The sequence below is a fragment of the Aotus nancymaae genome, unplaced genomic scaffold (genome assembly GCF_030222135.1).
Source record: "Aotus nancymaae isolate 86718 unplaced genomic scaffold, 86718_ANA_hifiasm-v0.15.2.pri h1tg000016l, whole genome shotgun sequence".
NCBI lineage: Eukaryota > Metazoa > Chordata > Mammalia > Primates > Aotidae > Aotus > Aotus nancymaae.
In genome coordinates, this window is record NW_026988428.1 from 5,469,040 (window position 1) to 5,494,583 (window position 25,544).

Below are 25,544 nucleotides of genomic sequence, written 5' to 3' on the forward strand. Positions count from 1 at the left end.
GAACCCAAGAGGCAGAGATTGCAGTGAGCCAAAATTGTGCCACTGCACTCCAGCCTGGTGACAGAGTGAGACTCTGTCTCAAATAAATAAATAAATAAATAAATAAATAAATAAATAAATGTGTAATATGAAGACAAAACAAACTTTCTAGACATACGATAATTTTTTTGAGATGCGGTCTTGCTATGTTGCCCCAGCTGGTCTCCAACTCCTGGGCTCAAGTGGTTCTCCTGCCTTGGCCTCCCAAAGTGCTGGGATTACAGACATGAGCCATTGTGCCTGATCTGGTAATTTCTTAAAACATCCTCTGACAATGTTTTCTTTTTGTTGTTGTTGTTTTTTAATGGTGTGACTATATTTTTATCGTTCTTCAATTTCTGAGGGGATTCAATTTTAAATTCTCACTTGATTTATTTATAAACTAGTGACATTCCTATATATAAAAATGCTTGTCATAAATGACAATAATACCTATAAAACCCAAGTTTGTATCAAAACGAAACAAAATCTTAGAGGTTAATGACCATCTGCTGTTCTAAGATTATCCCCTAGCCATTCTTTGTTTTGTGTTGCCAAGTAACCTCAAATCCAAGCTTATTAAATAGCCAAACCTATTATATGTATCTACTAGGTTTTGCTTTCAAACCGATTTCCAGGAACATTCATACTGAAAAGGGGTACAGGAAAGAAATGGCATAAACGGAGGACTAGGAAAACTGGTTCTGATCCATGTGAGTTCTAACTCTAATTCTTGCCTCCTGGGTGTTAGTCAAAAAAATCTCTAGTGTTTACTTGGCTGTTGCAAATAGGCCAGCTTGGTTACTTCACATATTAGGTGTTTTTGTAAGAAGATTGGGGAAAGCCTCCTTCTGCCAATCCATGCTTCCCTACCTATCACAGTGGAGTAAATGACTAATGGAAAGCTTTAAATGCTCCTCTCAACAGTGATAAAACACTGATTAAACTAGAATGCTCAAGGAATGAGGAAATCTGGTTATATTTTTTCTATTAAATTATAATTTTAGTTAAAATTACAATGTACTAGAAATGCACACAGAGGTTAAGAACATAAACTCTGGACATAAACTACAGGTTCTAATCACAACTCTACCTTTTATAAGCTAAGTAACCTACAGTAATTTATAATCCTCCTATGCTTCAGTTGTCTCATCTAAAATTAGAGTAAATTTCTTTCTTTTTTTGTTTTTTTTTTTTTGAGACAGAGTTTCACTCTTGTTGCCCAGGCTGGAATGTAATGGCACGATCTCAGCTCATTGCCACCTCCGCCTCCTAGGTTCAAGCGATTCTCCTGCTTCAGCCTCCTGAGTAGCTGGGATTACAGGCACCTGCCACCACACCCAGCTAATTTTTGTACTTTTAGTAGAGACGGGGTTTCACCATGTTGGCCAGGCTGGTCTCTAACTCTTGACCTCAGGCAATCCACCTGCCTCAGCCTCTCAAAGTATTGGGATTACAGGCGTGAGCTACTGCGCCTGGTCTGTAGATTTCTTATTTTAGAAAACATGGCTTGCAGAACATAAATATATCTAGAAAATGCATTTTATAGAACATAATTAATGGAGATTTTTCTAGTATCTCAGCCTGACAACACTGGACATCGACTATGAGATATTTACTGTATAAAAGCATGTAATTCTACAGATAAAAAAGGCACCAGAAGTTCTATTCACTCCATTATATACCCCTGAAACTATGTTTAAGAAATATCAATTTGCTTTCTTGTAATTCATGCTGTTTTTTTTTTTAAAGACGGGGTTTCACCATGTTGGTCAGGCTGGTCTTGAACTCCCGACCTCAGGTGATCCACCTGCCTTGGCCCCCAAAGTGCTTGGATTACAGGCGCGAGCCACCACACCCGGCCTCATGCTGTTTTTTTAAAAAAAAGATTTAAAGAGAAAAAATCCAGTTAGTAGAGGATTCCTATCAGTTGTGTTCTCATTAAAGTTTTAGTGTATTTTTCCAGTTTCACTTGGATAGCATCAATGTTTAAACAAATAATATATTTTAATTCTTTACCAAATTAATTTCCTCACTGGATATAAATCACCTACAAAATATTCCAAAGCAGTAAAGATTCATGTTTATCTAAACAGAAAGTGTTGTGCTATTGATGAAATAAATAGTCTTAGGCAGTATAAGGAAGGACATGGAAGTGCTTAAGAAGTATCTGAATAGCCAATAAGGGAAAGTGGAAAAGATTCAGCCATAAAGAATGAGCATGCTTTCTTACTTTTGGTAAGACTCTTGTAGGAGGTTTTTGTTGTCCCTCTGTTGTGCATTTTTCTGTTTTTGGTGATAAGGAAGAACATATTTCAAAGTCTGTGTGTCCCAGATCTTGTAAGTATTGGTAAAGTGGAGAATTCTGAAAAAGACATAAAGCAAAGCAAATTTCAAGATCATTACTATTTCAAAAGTTTCAGAGGCCAAACTCAATATGACTTCACTACCATGACTATTATATCCAAATTCTTTAAAGCTTATAAGAACTGAATTATCTGTTACAATACAATGCCATTTAACACAAACAAATCAACAAACAATTCAACAGAGGAACCCCAAAAAAGAAAAACTCTAAATAAAACACACACATTTTTTTTAGTGAGTACCAGCAAGAAAAGATGAATTTAAAAATATAAATAGATTGTGAAGTAATTTCATTGCCCAAATTTCTATAGTCTTAGACTGCTTCAAAATAGCCAATGTTAGTTATAGTTTATAAGACAATGTTATTACTCAAAGCCAAGAAGAATTAAACAATGATTACATTGTATGAATTATAATTTTATAATCTCATCATATGCCTTAATGCATGCAAGCACAAATATGTATTCTCTACCATATGCTCAGTACTGTGAGCAACCTTAAAACTCTTCAAGAAAGTTACCTTAGTTAAGCTATATCTCACATACAAGCATATGGCAAATAGGACAGAGTATGGCTAACAAAAGCATTAGAACACAGAGGTTAAGAACACAATCTGCTGGGCACAGTGGCTCACACCTATATATAATCTCAGCACTTCGGGAGGCCGAATGGAATGGATCATCTGAGGTCAGGAGTTTGAGACCAGCCTGGCCAACATTGTGAAACCTTGTCTCTACTAAAAATACAAAAATTAGCCAGGTGTGGTGGCATGTGCCTATAATCCCAGCTACTTGGGAGGCTGAGGCAGGAGAGTTGCTTGAACCCAGGAGACGGAGGTTGTAGTGAGCCGAGATTGCGCCACTGCCCTCCAGCCTAGGCAACAAGAGCAAAACTCCGGTTCAAAAAAAAAAAAAAAAATACAGTCTAAGGTTCAAATCCCAACTATGCCTCTTACTAGCTAAATAACCAGGCAATTTATAATCCTTATGTGCATCAGCTGTCTCATCAAAAAATAGCAGTAACAGCAATTAGTTCATAGAGTTCTTATGAAAACTAAATTAATATAAAGCACCTGGAACAGTCCTTGGCATATAGTAACCATTCCATTTATACTTTTAACTATATATAAGCTATATGGAAAGAGCACAGATTTTTGGAACAGACCAAAAAAAAATCACCTCAACCCCACCAAACAGAAATGACAGTGTCACTACTGGATGAAAATCTACTGGACAACTATTTCTGGATAAACAGCATGCTTTAATTTTAACTTTCAACCTTCTCTAAAGCACACAGATGGTGACATTTTAAAAAATAAATCTTAATTCCATTCAAAGAAATATTTAAATCTCCAAAATGACTGTTTATTAGGTTTTAGAGATAAAACAACAGGAAAAAATAAAAAGGAGCAACCCAGTTAAAGTACTATGTGGCAAAATCTTAACTTACTATTTTACTTTCATCTTCTCAGTTAACGTTCACAACAAACAATAAAAGGTATTATTATCAGCATTAACATTATTTTTATTCCAATTCCACAGATGAGGAAACAGGTTCACTCAGCTAGAGAAAGCAGGATTATACTATACTACCTAAAATAAGAAACAGCCCCTTCCATGTCTAGTGAGGAAGACACGAAAAAGTTACTTATAGTTCAGTACAAATACACCAAGCAAGTTAACAATGTCAGGGAAGTATTTGGATATTATGGAAACAGGAGAGACAGCTAAGATAGAGCCAGACATTTAGGGAATATATTCTTGCATTCAGAATAAGGAAGAGTGGGAATCTGCTGGACTAGTAGCAATTTATGGGATATCAATTTGAGAGAACAGGAATTGAGTCAAATGCCTTTCTTTTAAGCTACGTTTAATTTCTTTTTTTAAGAAAAATATTCATGAGACTTAAAAAAAAAGAAAAGAAGCCGGGCGCGGTGGCTCACGCCTGTAATCCCAGCACTTTGGGAGGCCGAGGCAGGTGGATCACGAGGTCAAGAGATTGAGACCATCCTGGTCAACATGGTGAAACCCTGTCTCTACTAAAAATACAAAAAATTAGCTGGGCATGGTGGCGCGTGCCTGTAATCCCAGCTACTCGGGAGGCTAAGGCAGGAGAATTGCCTGAACCCAGGAGGTGGAGGTTGCAGTGAGCTGAGAACGCACCATTGCACTCCAGCCTGGGTAACAAGAGCGAAACTCTGTCTCAAAAGAAAAAAGAAAAGAAAAGAAAAGAAAAGAAAAATATTCAAAAAAAAAAGTAATATAAGGAGGAATATGTTTCTTGACCCTCTGTCAGATTTAAAATTTCTGGCAGTACTAATAGTTAATCTTGATATCACCCATAATGTATATTCAAATACTGCCTTGAATTACTGAATCTGTATTTTCAAACTGAACTGTGAACTCCACCCTCTTCTTGCCCCAGTGGGGGTAAAAGAATAAGAATGCCAGTTCATTGGTTTGGGCAGACCTTACATACTTAAAAAAAAAAAAAAAAAAAAAAAAAAACCGCTTGTTTTTAAGGCAGTAGAACCCTTTCTTAAAATGAACTCCCATGGGGAAGAACAATAAATAAGATGGATCAAAGGGAAGTTACTCTAACTCCAGGTCAGCAGCCTTTTTCGGTAAAAGGCAGGATAGTAAATATTTTAGACTCTGCAGGCCATATGGTCTCTGTCACAACTAATCAAGTCTGCTGCTGTAGTGAGAAAACAGACACAGCCAATACATAAACTAATGAGTATGGCTATGTCCCAATAAAACTTTATTTATGGACACTAAAATTTGAACTTCATATAGTTTTCATATGTAACAAAACATTCTTTTGATATTTTCCCTAGCTGTTTAAAAACATTTTAAAAACCTCCCATATATGGGATGGCAAATCTGGCCCAATAATCTTAATTTGCTGACTTCTGTTCTTTTTCTTTTCTTTCCTTTCCTTTCTTTTTTTGAGATAGGGTCTCACTGTGTTGTCCAGACTGGCCTAGAATTCCTGGGCTCAAGTTATCCTCCAGCTTCAGCCTCTTGAGTAGCTGGGACTACAGGTGCAAGCCACTGTGCCCTCCTCTTCTAATAAAAGACTCAATCAAAACCAGGAGACACACTCTTGACTGCTAACTGTTCTCTGGGAAAAGACTTAGAGAGTTGGGATGAATACAAACTTTTTATTCAAATTATAATGCCCTTTTTTACCGTACACATAACAGATACTCTTCTCATCACTGACCCCAACATCCATTCCTTTTCTACTTTTCCATTGAATCCTGCTTCTGGATTCAATGTGTTGCAATTTATTGTTTTGGGTAAAGTATACAGAAGAATCAAGCCTTACACAAATAATATAGTTGGAAAGGAAGAAGTATTTTAATAGTCTTTTCTGATCATTGTAAGTATCAAAGAAGAAGAGCCATACCAAAACAACAAGCAATAATTTCAAATAGTTAAGTGGTAATGTAGAATATGCAACCATCTGATGAGTTTTTTGTACTCTGTATGCACACATGAGAATGAGAGCAAAAAAGGCAAAGAATGTCTTAGTATTAGAACTTGATCACTCAACATAAGATAATTTATTTTGACTTTTTTTTCTTTTACAGCAAGGCTCCCTATTGCAACTGTTCTAACTACTGTATTTAGAGTTTTGGGATATTAGGCTAATACACTAATAAATACAGGGAAATGTTTATTTTTCATAAAGTGAGTATTAGATGGTAGCTTTACAAAGGGGTGTTTTTGTGTGGAGGGTAAGACAGAGTAGGTAGTTGTCTCTATTATGACTTTTCCTTGGTTCAAGCAAAATAAAACCGCAAATGTTTTATTTAAGTTGTTTTTTGGAAGAGAAATAATTAACACTGGACTCAAACTATAATTTCGAAGTATCAGAGAATGTTACTGATGCCAAAAGAAATACGAAAAACCTCAGACACAGCATGTGGGAGCTCCTCAGGACATCTTTGTGGTTCACTATTCCTGTAAGTTTTAGCTGTCAGAAAACACATATCATAACACCAGAAAGAATTTTGCTAAATGAAAAGTAGCCAAGAGCCTTTGGTTGAACTAAAATTGTTCTGGTGGCTGAAACATTTTTGCAATAAAAGTAAACAAAAAAAAACAGGAAAACCCCAAATTTTTGCTGAAGAAAGCTCTTTAAGAAAATGTCTCATCCAAGTCCTACACTACAGCACTTCTTGCCAGTCCTACTCCCTGCGGGCCCCACATAAAGATAACAGATCTGGCTGGGTGCGGTGGCTCATGCCTGTAATTCCAGCACTTTGGGAGGCCGAGGTGGGTGGATCACCTGAGGTCAGGTGTTCAAGACCTGCCTGGCCAACATGGTGAAACCTTGTCTCTACTAAAAAAACAAAAATTAGCTGGGTGTGGTGGTACATGTCTATAATCCCAGCTACTTGGGAGGCTGAGGCAGGAGAATCGCTTGAACCTGGGAGGTAGAGGAGGGAGAGGTTGTAGTCAGCTGAGACTGCACTATTGCACACCATCCTGGGTGACAGGGCCAGATCCTCTCTCAAAAAAGAAAAAGAAAAAAAAAAAAAAGAGGCAAGAGGGTAGTGAAAAACTAAAGAGACATATCACCCAAATGCAACGTATGGACCTTATCTTGGATCCTGCTTGTAACAACTATAAGAAGGCATTTCTTGTTCTGTTACCCAAGCTGGGTACAGTGGTGTGCATGGCTCACAGCAGCCTCAAACTGCTGGGCTTGAAGGATCCTCCCACCTCAGCCTCCTGTGTAGCTAGTACTACAGGTATGTGCTACCACATCCGGCTAATTGGTTTTTTTTTTTTTAGAGACAGAGTCTCACTATGTTCCCCAGGCTGATCTCCAACCCCTGGGCTCAGGTGATCCTCCTGCCTCAACCTGCCAAAGCACTGGGATTATGGGTGTAAGCCACTGTGACTGGCCAGGGTTATCTTGGAAAAGAAAAAAAAGAAGAGTTCTTAGTCTGTTTTGTGTTACTATAATAGAATACTTGATACTGCATATTTTATGAAGAAGCTTACTTAGCTCACAGTTCTGCAGGCTGGGAAGTTCAAGAGCATGACACTGGCTTCTGGCAAGGGCTCTGCTGTCTAGATATAATATGGTAGAAGGTCAGAGGGGGAGTAGATATGTGCAAGGGGGCCAAGCACTAAGAATGTCCATACTTTATAACAACCTGCTCTTTCAGGAACTAATCAATTCCCATCGTTGCATTGGCAATTAAATTTCAACATGAGTTTTGGCAGGGACAAGCCACACCCAAATCACGGCAAGTACTTGCCTGTTAGAGATACATACTGATTGATAGATTTACAGGTGAAATTAGATAATGTCTGGTATTTGCTTCCTATTTATTTATTTATTTATTTATTTATAACAGGCAAAATGGGAGTCACATGGTATTTGCTTAAAAATACCAAATGAAAAATAAAAAAATATTTTAAAAAATACAGCAAGAAAAAAGATGGGGGAGGGGGAGAAGAATGGATGAGACAGTTTGGTAAAATGTTAACAGCTGTTTAAGCTGAGTGATGAGTAAATGGAGCTTTTTGCTTTTTTCTTCTTTCTTTTTTTTTTTGAGATGGTATCTCACTCTGTCACCCAGGTTGGAGTACAGTGGCACTATCTCTGCTCACAGAAACCTCCAAGCAATCCTCCCACCTCAGCTTCCCAAGTAGCTGGGACCACAGGCACGCACTACCACCCTCAGCTCATTTTTTGTATTTTTGGTAGAGATGGGGTTTTGCCAAGTTGCCCAGGCTGGTCTGGAACTCCTGAGCTCAAGTGATCTGCCAGCCTCAACCTCCCCAAGTGCTGGAATTACAGGCATAAGCCACCAGGCCTAGCCATGGAGTTTTCATTGTAGAATCCTCTCCTTTTAAATATAATTTTAAGGTCTATAATAAAAGTCTTTTAAAAATCAGATGCTAGGTTTTCCTAGAGTCTGGTATAAAAGGCTTAAGAAAATACCATGGAACAAAAATGTAAACTTGAAAAAATTCAACTTATTATTATAATCTGTGGAAAAGATCATTTTATTGGGGGTATGTATGTGTATGTGTGTGAGACGGAGTTTCGCTCCTGTCGCCCAGGCTAAAGTGCAATGACACCATCTTGGCTCACTGCAACCACCTGCCACCTCCCAGGTTCAAGCAATTCTCCTGCCTCAGCTTCCCAAGTAGCTGGGACTACAGAAGCCAGCCACCATGCCCAGTGGATTTTTGTATTTTTAGTAGAGACAAGGTTTCACCACATTGGCCAGGCTGGTCTCAAACTCCTGACCTTAGGTGATCCACCTGCCCCAGCCTCCCAAAGTGCTGGGATTACAGGCATGAGCCACTGCACCTGGCCGTTTTCATTAGATTTTAAAACATTCCACAAGTAGTTCCAACTACTGAGGATGCCTGCTTAAGGCCAGGAGTTTGAGGCTGTAGGGCCTATAATCGCATCTGTGAATAGCCACTGCACTCCAGCCTAGGCAACATAGCAAGATCCTGTCTCTACAAAGCAAATCAAAACAAAACAAAATAAAAACCAGAAAAAAACTGTTAGAGTCTTACAAATTTCCATCTAATAGTCTCTCAGGTGATTTTATTTTTATTTTTTTTAGAGATGGGGTCTCACTGGCCGGGCACGGTGGCTCAAGCCTGTAATCCCAGCACTTTGGGAGGCCAAGGCTGGCGGATCATGAGGTCAAGAGATTGAGACCATCCTGGCCAACATGGTGAAACCTCGTCTCTACTAAAAATACAAAAAAAATCAGCTGGGCGTGGTGGCGTGTGCCTGTAGTCCCAGCTACCTGTGAGGCTGAGGCAAGAGAATTGCTTGAACCCGTGAAGCAGAGGTTGCAGTGAGCCGAGATCACGCCACCGTACTCCAACCTGGCGCCTGGCGACAAAGCGACACTCTGTCTCAAAAAAAAAACAAAAAACAAACCAGAGATGGGGTCTCACTGTATTGTCCAGGCTGATCTTGATCGCCTCAAGCAATCCTCCCAACTTGGCCTCCCAAAGTTCTGGGATTACAGGTGTGACCCACCACATCCAGATCAAACTTCAATCTAATAGTAATGGTACTTTTAATGTCTACTGAAAGAGAATATGACAAAAAGCAAATGTTACAGTAAGATCTAAAATAGATTTATGAGTTAATCACATGTGCATCAACTAGTTTAACTTGTACACATGCTATTTTATGTACTTATTAAAAAATTCAATGATGAGCAAGTATTTGGACTTGCAAACTTCTGCAACAATGTCTAGGCTTTTTAATATTCTTGCCAAGGACAAAAAATATCAAAGTATCCTCTAGCAACATGATTTGAAATTGCTAGTCTCAGTGGCGGCACAAATAAGTGTCTACTTGCCTGTCAATTTAAATTATTCACATTGTCTTTCCACAAGCTAATATAAAGTTCATGGAAATAAACTATTCTCAATTGTGTGATTTTTTTTGAGCCATGTTTTAAAATCACCATTAAACAAGATGGTTAAAAACAAAAAGCATCGGATGTCAAGTGGAGAAAAGAAAAAACAAAAAAACAAAAAGCAGAAACAAAAAAACTACTACGTTCTTATAAAGTAGTGGCTCTCAGTCAAAGTAGATCATCACTGCACAATTCCCCCTTCCCACATTTGGCAATTTCTGGAGACATTTTTCACTGTTAAAACTGAGGGGTGTGCTAGGCAGGGTAGCTCACACCTGTAATTCCAGGACTTTGGGAGTCCAAGGTAGGAGGATCGCTTGAGGCTAAGAGTTTGAGACTATCCTAGGCAATATAGTGAGACCTTGTCTCTATTAAAAATAAAAAAATTAGCCAGAAATGGTGGTGTGTACCTGTCTCAGCTACTTGGGAGGCTGAAAGTGAAGGATCACTTGAGCCCCGGAGGTCAAGGCTGCAGTAAGCCATCCAAGACTCTATCTCAAAACGAAGAAAACCTGACGGCTAGCTGTAGAGGCTCATACCTGTAATCTCAGTACTTTGGGAAGCCAAACTGGGTGGATCACTTGAGATCAGGAGTTTGAAACTAGCCTGGCCAATGTGGTGAAACCTTGTCTCTACTAAAAAAAAAAAAATACAATTACCCAGGCTTGGTGGTGCACACCTGTAGTCCCAACTACTTGGAAGGCCTGAGGCAGGAGAATCGCTGGAAACTGGGAGGCAGAGGCTGCAGCTAAGATAGCACCACTGCACTCCAGCCTGAGCAACAGAGCAAGACTCTGTCTTAAAAACAAAACAAAACAAAACAAAACAAAACAAAACAAAACAAAACCCTGTGGGGTTGATGTGAGAATGCTACTGGCATCTAGTGCATAGAGGTCGGGATGCTGGTCAATATCCTAAATTGCACAGGACAACCTTTACAAAGAGTTATCTGGCCCAAAATGTCAATAGTTCAAAGGCCGAGAACCTGTTTTTGAGTATAAGGAATCAAAGATTCGAAAAATCACAAAAAAAATATGTAGCCTAGTGGCTGCTTTCTTTATTTTATTTTTATTTTGGGATGATGACTGATTTGAAAAACAATGACCAAAATGGAAAATTAGTTGTTTTTCCGTGACTTGCAATGCTCAACAGCCTGTTGCAAAAACTCAATAGGCTTTCTAAGAGTGAAATGAGTTACCTTCAAAATAACTGCATTAGAATTTATGCATTGAAATTTTAATCAGCTACTAATACAATATAAAACTAAAATAATTATAGTACTTGGTTACACTTAAACTTTGTGATGATCAATATGAACCTCTAAATAGACTGAGAAATGTTATTATAGTATTTAAAATATCTGAAGAAAATAATTTCCTACATAACATCATGTTTCAATTTAGTAGGGCCTTAAATTAAAAAAACTTTAAGAATAGCTGAGCTAAACTGTTGGGAGATTATTTCTACATGAGCTTCACGCTCATCTAACTGAACTTCAGTCTTCCAATAAAACAATTTCCTTATTTAAAAAGTTCTGTTGGGGTGTCAACATAAGAAAAGTAGTGCAAATCTGACTATCTGGGCCACAGATACTAACTAGGAAAGTTAGATATCTCAACTAGTCTCTTCCACAAATGGCACCTTACTGAATGGATTCTTTTGGATACTGATACACTATTAATATCAATACTACAGATCCACAATCAAGCACCACCAATTGGCTAAGAACAGTCAGTGACTGTCTATCTTGCAACTCAGTAGTCATTGTTGCAATGTTTCTTTCTGTTTTGCTTCTGTGTCATTTATTCTTTTTTTTTTTTTTTTTTTTTTTGAGAGTCTCCCTCTGTTGTTCAGGCTGGCCTGCAACAGCACAATCTCAGCTCACTGCAACCTCCACCTCCTGGGTTCACGTGATTCTCCTGCCTCAGCCTCCCAAGTGGCTGGGAGTACAGGCATGCACCACCACATCTGGCTAATTTTTGTATTTTTAGTAGAGATGGGGTTTCACCATGTTGACCAGGCTGGTTTCAAACTCCTAACCTCAAGTGATCTACCGTCCTTGGCCTCCCAAAGTGCTGGGATTACAGGTGTGAGCTACCACACCAGGCTCTATGTCACAGGCTCTATGTCACTTATTCTATCTGTCTGAACCCTCCAAGCTCTTCATACTAACCCTAATCCATCTTTGAGATTCTTTCCTTCCCTTTATAAGAAGAGCAGATCTCAGAGCCATACAGTCTTTCAGAAAAGCAATTTGTAGTCTGCACTAATTACTAGTCAAATTCTGATTCTGGTCTCTCACACTATCTGTTCTGTCCTGCAGATACCAATGACTGAGTGCTAACAGAATTCCAGTGTAAAGATCAACTGGCTAGAAAAGGGACAATCATTGTTTATTCCTTTATCACTAAATATTTATCACCAAATATTTATTGAGCACTTACTCTGTGTCAGGCACTAGAGTTACTTTAGTAGTTCTCTGCCATTAACTTCTCTCTGGGGATATGCAAGGAAAATTAACTTATTTCACCTGTAAAAGGACACTAAACCCAACTGCTCAACCTCACAGGTTTTTGTTTTTTTTTACTGCCTTGCTACTTTTATACTAAAAATGTAAACAATACAAAAAGATATAAAACAAGAAATAACTTCGTTTTTCCTACCCTAGTCCCCTAGTCTCTCACCCAAAAGGTAATAAATATTTAGCTCATGAATCCTTCCCTCAAAATTTAGTATCCCCTTATATATGTATGAATAGTCTTCAAAATTTCTATACAAATGGAAATACACTATATACTTTTCTCTGTACTTGGCTTCACTGAATGTATTTAAGAGACTTTTCCATATTAGGACATATATTGTATCTTTTTTCCTTTTAGTGTCCTTATAGCATTTCAATTCTATGAATCTATTATGATTTATTTATCTAGTTTCCTATTGTTGGATAACTTGGACTACAAGAGGTATAGAAAAATGAAAATATTTAATAAATGTGTTTAAGCATTAAAATCAAAATAACTTGGTTACTGATTGAAAATCGTTGGCAATGGAAGGACCAAGATTAAGACCTCTGATTTGAACAATTAGGTGGTACTATTTAATGAAATATGAAACAGTGGTACAGCAACAAACCTGAGGAGGAAGGCGATGTATTAGAAGTACCTATGAGATAGTCAAACATGAATGGCTTAGACCTAAAATGTCTGGAGGTCAGGAAAGTAGCCTACTGAATGAATAGATTCAAGTTTTTAGCATATAAATATGGTGGCAAACTCATATGACATACCAATATAAAAACATATGTAGTCTGTAAAATAACTAGAGATAATAGTACAGGAAGACAGAAGGGCCCTAACAGAGTTACTGTACATATATATTTTAGAAAACAGTAGGGCCAAGCCTGAAAAACAATACAATAACACTAAAAACGGTTAATGTTTGCTGACTTGCATATTTAGTAGGCATTGACATAAGCATGTTTTATAGTACCTCATTTAATTCTAACAACTCTATAAAGAGGTATTTTTATTATTACTTTTATCTTACAGATGAGGAAACTGAATCATAAGAGGTTATAACTTGCTTAAAGTCACCCATCAGAACATAAATCCAGTTGGTTTGATTTCAAAGCCTATACTTTTAAACTATAATATAAAATTGTCTCTGAGAAAAATAGAGATTTGAAAGAAACAACCTTTCTCAAGTTCATCATATATATATATCATGTTGTGTTCTATAAGGCCCAAAATGCTGATCACTGCAAGGTTTAATTTTTAATTCAATCGTATTTTGTCTCTTTTCAAGCTAACTTCATCTTAAATTGTCCCCTTTCATTGGTGGCTTTAAGTTTCATAGAAGCCAAAGAATCTGGGAACATACCAATACAGACTTTTTTCCCGTGAGAATATTTTAGAGAATGCTCATATAGAACTGTTGTTATTATGATCTACAGGCTCCATAACTTTTATTCATCCTTCAGAGAGCACTCTGTATTTATCAGCCTAAGGCTAATAAAAAATAACAAATGGGAAGAAGTCAAGAAATTTTAAGGTATAAACTCAAAGAAGAGAAATAATCACGAGGCAATGGATTACCAATTTAGAAATTTAGTTTCAAAGGGAAATAGAGTCATGGCAGGCACCAATATGAACAAGATCATGAAAACAAAACAAGATAATATTCTAGTGCTGTGCTTTCCCCAGGCTATGGGGGCTGTAAGTGGTGCGTGTTTGAAAATGGCCCTTGATCTTCTCCCCCTGCCCATTTCTCAGGTTACGGCAAGTTTAACCTCTGGTTTGGTGATGTCAGTGGAGGCTGATAATTCTGCTTGATACTACCCAGATGCACAATTTTCTCACAGGAGGATGGTCAGTGTAGTTCCTATCTGGTTGGCTGATTTCTTTCCCATCCATCTCCCCACAAACAACAGCAGTACTAAACATTTACTGAGTGCCCAGATAGTGCCTAGCATTCATCTAAGTATTTTTTTTTTAAATGTAAAAGCTTGTCTCATCTTTGCAATAACGTTATGAGGCATGGTTCATTTTAGATATGAGGAAACTAAGGCACAGAGAGACCAAGGGAACTTGTCCAAGGTCACAAAGACAGATAGTAAATAACAGAAGAGGGATTTTTCTGAGTCAAAAAAATCTGATAGATTCAGTGCTGTTATCTACCCCTTCATATTGCAAATAATTTTGAGTAAACAAGTTCATTAATGTGGTCTAATGTAGCACTGTGTATAGTTGTTTTATTTAACTAGAAACTGAACTTGTAATTTTAAATCTATTTAGCAGATTTAGAAAACTCAAAATAGGTTAACATTATTCTGATAATATCTACAGTTATTCCTAGTTGCCTTATTTTTGCTTCAGATGAGCTATAGTTCATAAGTAAGAATTCAGTAAGAGCTGGGCATCACAGCACATGCCTATAATCCCAGCACTTTGGGGGGCCAAGGTAGACAGATCACTTGAGGTCAGGAGTTTGAGACCAGCCTGGCCAACTTGGTAAAACCTCGTCTCTACTAAAAATACAAAAATTAGCCAGCCATGGTGGCAGGTGCCTGTAATCCCAGATTACTTGGGAGGCTGAGCCAGGAGAATCACCTGAACCAAGGAGGCAGATGTTGCAGTGAATCAAGATCGTGCCACTGTACTCCAGCCTAGGCAACAGAGAGAAAGAAAGAAAGAAAGAGAGAGAGTGAGTGAGAGAGAGAGAGAGAGAGAAAGCAAAAGAAAGAAAATGAAAGAAAGACAAGACAGAAAGAAAGAAAGAAAGAAAGAAAGAAAGAAAGGAATTCAGTAAGAGCATTTGCCTCAGGTTACACAAGGCTAGAAATTGACTGCAAAGATTCTTGGGGACTACAAAAACAATCATACTCTATTCTTAAAAATTACTTTCGAAACTAGTTTAATGGGATTTAAAAATAACTCATTGAAAACGGATAAAAAATTCAGCTAACATGATGCAACAGCTTTTTAATTTACAATAGGCCCACATAAACTAGTAAGAATAATATTTTTTTAAATTGTAAAAATGGGTAAAGGATATAAAGAAGCAGTTCAAAGAAAAAAATAAAAGCGTGTCAATATAAATGAAAAATGTTAAACTTCACCTTTGAAGAAATACAGGTTGAAACAAAGATACAATTTTTATCTATTAGTTGGCAATAATTAAGAAGTCTGAGAATACTTAGTTTTGGCAATGGCATAGGCATACAGATACATCATACACTATTAGTGGTAGTATATGTATAAAAATATAAATACAAATTATCCATTGACCTAAAAATTTTACCACTAAGCTTCCAGTCTATGAATATAATTATAAAAGTATGTCAAATATACACAAAATAATACTATTTAGACATTTAAGAATCCCATTTGTTTTTTTTTTAACCTACAAAATGGAATTATACAATATATTTATATATGTCACACATACATATACATACATATATAGATGAATGTAATTATACTGAAAATAATCCGAAAGAAAATATACCAAAGTTGGCCAGGCACACTGGCTCACACCTGTAATCCCAGCAATTTGGGAGGCTGAGGCAGAAGGATCACTTGAGCCTGCAGTTTGAGACCAGCCTGGACAACATGGCAAAACCCTGTGTCTACTAAAAATACAAAAAATATTAGCCAGGTGTTGTGGCACACGCCTGTAGTCCCAGTTACTCAGGAAGCTGAGGTGGGAGAATCACTTGATCCCAGGAAGCAGAGGTTGCAGTGAGCCAAGATTGCCCCACTGCACTCCAGCCTCAGTGACACAGCGAGACGCTGTCACAAAAAAATTAAAAAAATTAATAAAAATTAAAAATAAAAATAAAAAAATATACCAAAGTGATTACAGTGGTACTTCTGGAGAGAAAGGTGGACTTGCAGAGGAAAAGCGGGGTTAAAGGAGAGCTGATCCTTTCCTTGTGTTATGTGAATTTTTCATAATGAAAACATATTCATGTGTTATCTGTGTGGAAAAAGGTACCCAGCATAAGTTAAGTTCTGCTAAAAAAATAAAAAGGAAAGAAAGAAAGAAAAGAAAAAAAGGAAGTACCCAATTACATATGTTAGTTTAGTAAATGAATAGAATGAGCCAATACACTTTTCTATATAAAAACTAATGATGGGGTGTGCATGGTGGCTCATCTCTATAATCCCAGCACTTTAGGAGGCCAAGGCATGCAGATTACTTGAGCCAAGGAGTTTGAGACCAGTCTGAGCAACATTTGAGCGTGGTGGTACACACCTGTGCTCTCAGCTACTCAGGAGGCTGAGGCTTGAGACTGGGAGGTTGAGGTTGCAGTGAACCAAGATTGTGCCACTGCACTCCAGCCTTGGCAACTGTCTCAAAAAAACAAAAAATAAAAAAGAGCAAAACCCCAAACCAAACCAACCCCAAAACTAATGCCCTACTTCAGCTTCAACTATTACACATATCTTTATTTAAAATGTCAACACTATATCTAAACCACACTATCAGGTTTGGCAAAATGCTAACTATTGTCAGATGTCAGATGTTATTTGGGCTATGCAGTCTATATTAAACACAAAAATCAATTAGAAAACATATCCAAATTTATATAATGTTTGAGAAGTAACTTTGTTAACACAGATTTCCCACCTATCTGAATCTGTGCTTATTCTGGTTCAAAGGATCAAAAAGCCTTTGCTTTCCATTCTCAAGTTACAGAATTCACCAAGTTATAGGTAACTTTTCTTCAAGTTTGGACCATTTTTTAATTTCTCTGAAAAAAAGCATTCTCTATATACTACCACGTAAATTACATATTTTTTAAAGTTTCTGGCTGGGTGCAGTGGCTCATGCCTATAATCCCAGCACTTTGGGAGGCTGAGGCAGGCGGATCACCTACAATCAGGAGTTCGAGACCAGCCTGACCAATATGGTGAAACCCCATCTCTATTAAAAATACAAAAATTAGCTGAGCGTGGCGGGTACTTGTAGTCCCAGCTACTCGGGAGGCTGAAACAGGAGAATCGCTTGAACACTGGAGGCAGAAGTTGCAGTGAGTTGATATCATGCCACTGCACCCTAGCCTGGGCCACAAAGTGAGACTCCATTTCAAAAAAGAGAGAGAAAAAAAGTTTCTACCATGCCAACAGAATCTCTAAAAGATCTTTAATTCAAAATAAAATCTCTAGGGAAAAGGTATCTGCAACTAAAGGGATTTGATGGGAAAATATCTGCCTGAAAATTATTATGTGTTATTTTAAAGCATTTAAATAATCTTTTATCTTTGAATATAGCTTAAAGCTAGAGGTCTAAATGTGACTATCACATATAGAACAACAATATATCTTTTTTTGAAAATACCACTGAAAGGATAAACTGTTGTAAATTGCTATGGTTTCCATGTTTTTCCAGGCTAGCTGCAGAATATCACAAAATAAACTGATGAGTAAAACTGTAACAAATTATAAAAGGCAGTGATTTTCTCAATTTTTAATGAGGAATCTATTTAAAAGGCTAAATCTCTGTCAAAATTAACAAAACTCCACAATGGAAAATAAATATCCCCATAATTATATTGCCAATCTAGTAAATTTCCATAGACTTTTCACTTACCTTTAATTCAGTACACAATCACAAAGTATAATCTGAAATTAACTACTTCATGCCTTTATCTCCCTTAAACCTTAGATAATATCATAGGATATTAAAGATGTAAAATAATAGGAAATGCTTTTTGGAGCTTACACATTTCAACATAATTTCTAAATTACTATACCAAAAGCCCCAAATTCAAGCATTAATTAAGTAATCAGCAAAGCAAAATCTAATCACAGAATTTAAAGAGATTAAACTAAAAGGGTCCAATAAAATTGGACTAATTAAACTACTCACGGATAACATGCTTCTAATTTCTCCGGTTGACCTAGATGAAAAATTTACTGCCTCTTGTCCATATTCTTTTTTGATCCATACATTTCTTTCTTTGATGATTCCCACTTGTTTCTCCATAAGAACCACAGTACAAAATGGCCACTGAATTGGAGGGCGTGCCTCTGTCATTACTAAGCATTTTCCTATCAGAAGCAGCGCCTTGAAAAAAATCTGAACATTATTTCTTCAGTGCTGTTATTACTCAGCAACTACAGATGAAGGTAATAGGAAGAGTGGAGTTTTAAAAACACCTTCAAAGGATGTTTTTAGTATTAGTGTTAATTTAAAAGTTTTCAAATAAACCAAGAAAAAGTAAGACACATATATTAATAACTTTGATTGCAGGCTTCTAATATTTTCCACTGAAATCCTATCCAATTAATCTTATATGAGATATAATAAACAGCAAACATTTTTAAAAAGGATAACCTTAAGATTTTCCTATACCACAGTATAAATGTTCTTAAGCACAATACTACCTAAGTCCAAAATCTAAATAAAAATCAAACATACCTATCAAAAGAAAGACTACGAGAGGCAATGGGAGAAAACTGACTTACACAGCTTTATATTCATTAAAAATCAAGGACAGCAGTGGATTGTCTTAACTAAGTGGAGAGAAGCCAGCAATGGTAGATTGATATCTCCCTGGTTCTGATGCTACTTTTAGTATTATTTGACATCTAGCTAATTAACTGGTACATATTGGTCACTTAACTGAATGCAGAGCAGAAGCAAGGGGAGGAAGCAAAACATTTTCAACTGCTTTAAAACAAAGGCCAGGCCAGGCGCGGTGGCTCAAGCCTGTAATCCCAGCACTTTGGGAGGCCGAGGCGGGTGGATCACGAGGTCAGTTCAAGACTAGACTGGCCAACATGGTGAAACCCCGTCTCTGTTTAAAAAAAACAAAAAAACAAAAAACAAAGGCCAGAAGATCAAACACAATTGGCAAAATGTTGGATGTGAGGAGAGTATGCAATAAACTTTAATATAATGTTTGGAAATTATGAGATAACATGCAACTTTATTTCTTTTGCTTCTTATCCCAAAATTAAAAAAAAAAAAAAAAGGAGAGATAACTGGACACAATGGCTCACGTAGGATGAGGTGAGAGGAGAGATAGCTTGAGCCTGTGAGTTCAAGACGGCAGTGAGCTATGATCGCGCCACTGTACTCCAGCCTGGGTGACAGAGTGAGACTCTGTCTCAAAGAAAAAAATAGGAAGAAAAAAGGAAAAGAAAAAGAAGGGGAGAGTCTGCAAGGACAGGGCAAGATATATACAGAAGTCGAAAATCCAGGCGTAACATGGTGGCTTACGCCTGTAATTCCAGCACTTAGGAAGGCTGAGGTGGGCAGATTACCCGAGATCAGGAGTTCAAGACCAGCCTGGCCAACATGGTAATACCCCATCTCTATTAAAGATACAAAAATAATAATAAAAATAATAACTGGGCATGGTGCTACACCTGTGTCCCCAGCTGCTCGGGAGGTTGAGGCAGGAGAATTGCTTGAACGTGGGAGGCAGAAGTTGGAGTGAGCTGAGATCATGATGCCACTGCACTCCAGCCGGGGTGACAGAGAGAGATAATCTCAAAAACAAAAAAAAATCCATTTTAATAAAAGTCTTAATGAGATATAAGGTTAAAAGTTGTGGATTAATCAGCAAAAACCTCAACAATAAGAGATAGGAGGCTATATACTGTCAACTACATAAATTACAATGCAGATTTTAAAATAAAGGACATTCTCAAATACATTATTTCAAATAAAAAGTAATGGGGACACTGATTTGCTGTAGTGGGAACAGTAACAACTGGAAGTCTCAATGGATACTATAAGCAATACTCAAAAAATCCAGAGGCAATGAAGTTAGTACCCTTTTTTTTTTTTTGAGATGGAGTCTCGCTCTGTCGCCCAGGCTAGAATGCAGTGGCACAATCTCAGCTCACTGCAACCTCTGTCTCCTGGGTTCAAGCAATTCTCTTACCTCAGCCTCAAGAGTAGCTGGGATTACAGGCGCCCGCCATCACACCCAGCTAATTTTTGCATTTTTAGTAGAGACAGGGTTTCACCATGTTGGCCAGGCTGGTCTCGAACTCCTGACCTCAGGTGACCCGCCTGCCTTGGCCTCTCAAAGTTCTGGGATTACAGGTGTGAGCCACCATGCCAGGCCCAAGTTAGTACACTCTCTAACACTTTCTAACACTGTGCCCCTGTCGAGTACACTGAGCTTTGGGCCTTTTCTCTAAATTCTTCAGGCATGATTTGCTTCTAGGAACTCAGAGAACACCTGGTACAGAATCAGGGAAAACTAAAATTGAGTCAGGATTTCTAATATGAAAAGAGACTGGAAATGAGTAGATTCTCTTCCTGTATTTCCTAATTAATGAAAGCCTCTAAGGGCCTACTCTCATTTACTCAACCCACTAGATAGTTTGCAAATCCCCTAGAATAGATTTAAGAAAAATTTCATACCAAAGGATAATATGGTATAAAGGATGATCCTGGGAAACAAAAGCTCTAGAGAAATTAAGTGATTTATTCAGAATTTCATTGCTAATTTATGTCAGTCAGTCTCTTGACTCCTAATCTAGTCCTCTTTCCACAACGCTTTAAAAAAAATGAAAACCTTTAATATAGCTGCACATAAAATACCAAAGTAACTAAAAAAAATAATGTAGGCACAGTGTGTTTCATAGCTTGAGACAAAGGGACTTACATTTTAATAAATCTAATTAAAAATACATAAAAGAGAGACAAACTTCCTACTTTTCTCAAATGTTTAGATGTACAAGACAAAAAACTTTAAAACTAAACTGGAGCCCCAAGGATCTGTGAAGAAGCCAAAACAGAAGAAATCATACAACATAAGAAGAAAAAAAAGCAGACTTGGTCCCCAAGAATAATTTTTATAAATCATATTAAACATGTAATTTCTTCTTCTTGCATATCTTGGTTATAAACTGGAGTTGGTGTTTTGCTTTTGTCTTTGTTTTGAGACAGGGTCTTACTTCATTGCCCAGACTAGAGTGGAATGCTGCAATCACAGCTCACTCCAGCCTCAACTGGGCTCAAGCAATCCTCCCACCTCAGTTCCCCAAGCAGCTGGGACTGCAGGTACATGCCACCAGCCAATTTTTAAATTTTCTGTAGATACGGGGTCTCACTATGTTGCCTAGGCTTGTCTTGAACTCCTGAGCTCAGGTGATCTTCTAATCGCAGCCCCCTAAATTGTTGGGATTACAGGTGTGAATAACCACATCTGGCTAGACTTGGTCTTAATGGTCAATCTTTGATGTCAATAGAGTTGTGATTTAATGATATTATTAATAAGTACTCCTTCTATTATAGATAGTGGTAGCATGAATTTTGATATGGTTTTAATCTCAGCTACTACTTGGAATTAGATTATTTTACATAATACAACTTTAGGGCTTTATGTTTGACAAACTAATGTTCCTCAGAGATGTATAATAACTTTTAAAAATAAAAAGAAAGGGGAATCTCTCGAGGAAGAGAGAAATTTTTAAAACTTTCTTTCAAATGTGAAAGGTTTTGTGAGTCATTTCCTTTCATTTAACTGATTAAATCGAAAGGTGAACATACTGCCAACAAAGGGTTAACATTTAATAATTTACACAGAAGTATAAAAGACGTAGGAGAAATCATGACAAAATGGGCAAAAATTATCTTTCTTAGCTAGGAACAAACAAAAAAGAAGAATAAATTTAAACCAACACCAAAAACAGTAAAGAGTTCACTCAGAGAATAAGGTTAACAAGGCAAGAGATTTGAGTAAAAGATCCCTTGAATACAACATTGTCCCAATTAGAAGAAAGTTACAAAAGAATGGTTTAAATGTACTTCAAATGATGCAAAGAGGTAGAAAAATTAGTCTTTCGGATTTTTCAGATTTAAAAAGTCTTATTTCCAGGCACTCTAGGAATAGCAGGGTTTAAGACAGAATAAATGACCTGAAGTTTCTGCAATTAAAAGTTAAGGCCAGGTGCTGCCATTCATGTCTGTAATCCCAGAACTTTGGGAGGCCAAGGCAGGAGGATCACTTGAGCCTGGGCAACATGTCAAAACCCACTCTTGCAAAAAAATACAAAAACTGGCTGGGCATGGTAGCTCACGCCTGTAATCCCAGCACTTTTGGAGGCTGAGGTGAGAGGACCACCCAAGGTTAGGAGTTCAAGACCAGCCTAGCCCAAATGGTGAAACCCTGTCTCTACTAAAATACAAAAATTAGCCAGGCAGTGGTGGCGTACGCCTATAATCCCAGCTACTCAGGAGGATGAGGCAGGAGAATTGCTTGTAACTTGGGAGGTAGAGGTTGCAGTGACCTGAGATCGTGCCATTGCACTCTAGCCTGGGTGACAAAAGCGAAACTGCATTTCAAAAAAAAAAAAAAAAATTAGTCGGGCGTGATAGCACATGCCTGTAGTCCCAGCTACTTGGGAGGCTGAGATGGGGTAATCACTTGAGCCTGGGAAGTTGAGGCTGCAGTGAGCAGTGATCATTCACTGGAGGCCAGCCTGGCGACAGATTGAGAATCTGTCTAAAACACAGTTCCGCAAGCAACATCAGAACTTTACCACCTTTCTAAGGTAACTGGAGAATTCTTACTCTCAAAACACTGTAATTAATGATGACAATAATAGAGTAAAACAACAATCTTGGTATTTCACGTTTATTTTGCTAATATTCATGTTAGACATAGTATCCATCATTTTCTAAACTTTGTTCTGTTGCTGATCAGCTTAAGAGCCAAGACTGAGGTTATACTGTCCTCAATTCAATGTCTTAGAGTAGAATGATGGTAGAAGATTTTCATTAAAATAAATGATCTTATAGAAGGAGGAGTCAGGCTCCAATATAATAGAATTAACCTTGAAAGTCTATAGGGAATCTAGAGCTGATAAAATGAAGGTGGTCAGATTCTAGTAGAAGAAATGGGAATTGGGCCTGGGCACATCATTCTTCCTCTTCCTTTCCTCCCTTACTTAGTCCTTCTCTTATATCATCTTTCAGTGCACATTTACTCCTCTCAGATTGAGAGGACTCCATGTGACCACTGGAAGGAGAAATACAAATGACCCAAAATATAAGAGAATATGGTAAAATTTACAAATAATCCAAGAAATAGAAATTAAAAAAAGATACCTCAAAGAGTTTTAAGGAAAGGGATGTTGTTGGAATACTTTCCAAAACTCTGCATGATTTAGGTAAATCTCAAGACACGAATGAGTCTGATTTCTGACTCTGAAGATCATTAAAATAACAGTATTACAAAAAATATAATGAAAAAAATCACAGTTAAATTATTTTAGGGGAAGAGAGGTTAGGCCCTATGATATATCGATATGGTAAACTGGCTTGTTCAGTCTGTATTCTATAATCCTTCTTCCAGTGCATCTCTTGTATTACAGAGACAGGAAAGCTACATCTGAAATTTCCCAAATTATCTTGCAGCTAGGCTTCTAGATATAAATTAGGGTTTCCCCAAGTAGGTGTACTGCATGAGAGATTTGGAAGGTGGAAGAGAAGCAGAAGTCCACTTCTTCCTCCTTTGGCTTTTGTTTCATTTTTTTTTTTTTTTAATAAAGGCAAGGTCTCAAATTGTTACCAAGGCAGAGTGAGGTGGCCTCATCACAGCTCATTACAGCCTTGAACTCCTGGGTTTAAGCAATCCTCCTGCCTCAGCCTCCTGAGTAGCCAGGGTTACAGGTGCATGCCACCATGCCCAGCTAAATCTTTAAAACTATATTTTGTGGAAACAAGGTCTTGCTATGTTGCCCAGGCTTATCTGAAACTGCCGGCCTCAACTGATCCTCCCACTCCTGGCCTTGTTCTTTCACTTGTCCATTTGTTCTCTCATTCCTTCTCTTCCCTCCCTCCTTCTCTCTCTCTCTTTTTTTGGCTATGAAACAAAGCTGTGGAGGCAAAATGTTTCTATTACAGTATTCTAATATTGACTCTCCAGCTTCTTGGTAACACAGCTGCAGTTGTGGTAGAAACAGTAGAGAGACTTCAAGTTCCAATACCAATGTATCACTTTGTTAGGTTACTGAGGGGCAGATGTGGTGATGGCTTCTAATTCCTGGATTGTAACTATAATCATTATCACGTGTTCTTGCCTTCATGCGCACAGCAACTTTGATAGAGCTTGATACTGTAGGCCTTCCAACGATAACCTAACCACTAATTCCCTCTGTTAAATTCCTTTCTGGTTATGGTACATAGACAGGTTTCTGTTTTCTTCAGTGGTACTGGTCTATGGCCTGTTAGGAACCAGGACTGCACAGCACTGGTACTGGTCCCTGGCCTCTTATGAACACAGCCCACCACTGGCGGGCAGGTAGGCCTGTGAATGAGTGAGCATTACTATCTGAGCTCGTCTCCTGTTAGATCAGTGGCAGATTAGATTCTCATAGGAGCAGGAACCCTATTGTGAACTGTGTGAGGGATCTAGGTTGCGTGCTCCTTATGAGAATCTAATACCTGATGATCTGAGGTGGAACAGTTTCATCCTGAAACCATCCCCCATCTGTGGCAAAACTGTCTTCCATGAAACCAGTCCTGTTGCCAAAAACCAGTAGCTGTGCATTAGGATGCATGGCTGACATAGTACTTAGTATCTAGAAGTAGGGCTGACTTAGCAAAACCTGAAATATGTTCCACCGGCTGAGTAATCAAGTGGTAGATGGCAAGAAAACATTGTGCCCAACAAGCTTTCATCTCTGCAAAAGAAAGCCTTTCTCAGTTAGTGGCCTGAGATCTAAGTTGAATGAAAGTGGTAATAGTAGAGGAGGGGGTTACAGTTCTTATAGGTGGTAAAGCCCAATGGCTGCCCCAAGCCTTTCTCAAGAAGAATCCCCCAACAAGAGTAACAATTTAGCTGGACGTGGTGGCACATGCCTGTAGTCTCGGCTACTCAGGAGACTGAGGTGGGAGGATCGCCTGAACCAGGAGTTGGAGGCTGCAGTGAGTTATGATGGTAACACTGCATTCCAGCCTAGGCAACAGTACAAGATCCTGCCTCAAAAAAAAAAAAAATGTTGTGGCTTTAGATACAGAAATGCAATCACTAACAAATGGTAGCTCTACAGGGAAAGAATTCAGACAACAAACATCCAAACCTCTCTGGTGCCCTTTCCTCCATCCTCTGATCTGCAGGTCCTTCCCACTGGCTGAACCTAAATGGAACCCAGAGGACAAGGGAAAACAGGTGGATCCAGTCTATAATGATCAGGGTGGAATTATGGGTCTGCGGGACACATGGAGAAAAATAATCACCAATAACATCAATCCTTCAACT

At 38.0% G+C, this 25,544-nt stretch overlaps 1 protein-coding gene across 5 annotated transcripts in view; it reads right to left on the minus strand.

Moving 5' to 3' along the window:
• Nucleotides 1-25,544, minus strand: part of VEZT (vezatin, adherens junctions transmembrane protein) — a 91,352-nt gene that overhangs the window by 59,488 nt on the left and 6,320 nt on the right. For all 5 annotated transcript variants that reach the window (XM_012469314.3, XM_012469315.2, XM_012469317.2 and 2 more), the window contains exon 2: nt 2,252-2,383. In XM_012469314.3, the coding sequence (XP_012324737.2) occupies nt 2,252-2,383 (132 nt within the window). The remainder of the gene's footprint in view (nt 1-2,251; nt 2,384-25,544) is intronic.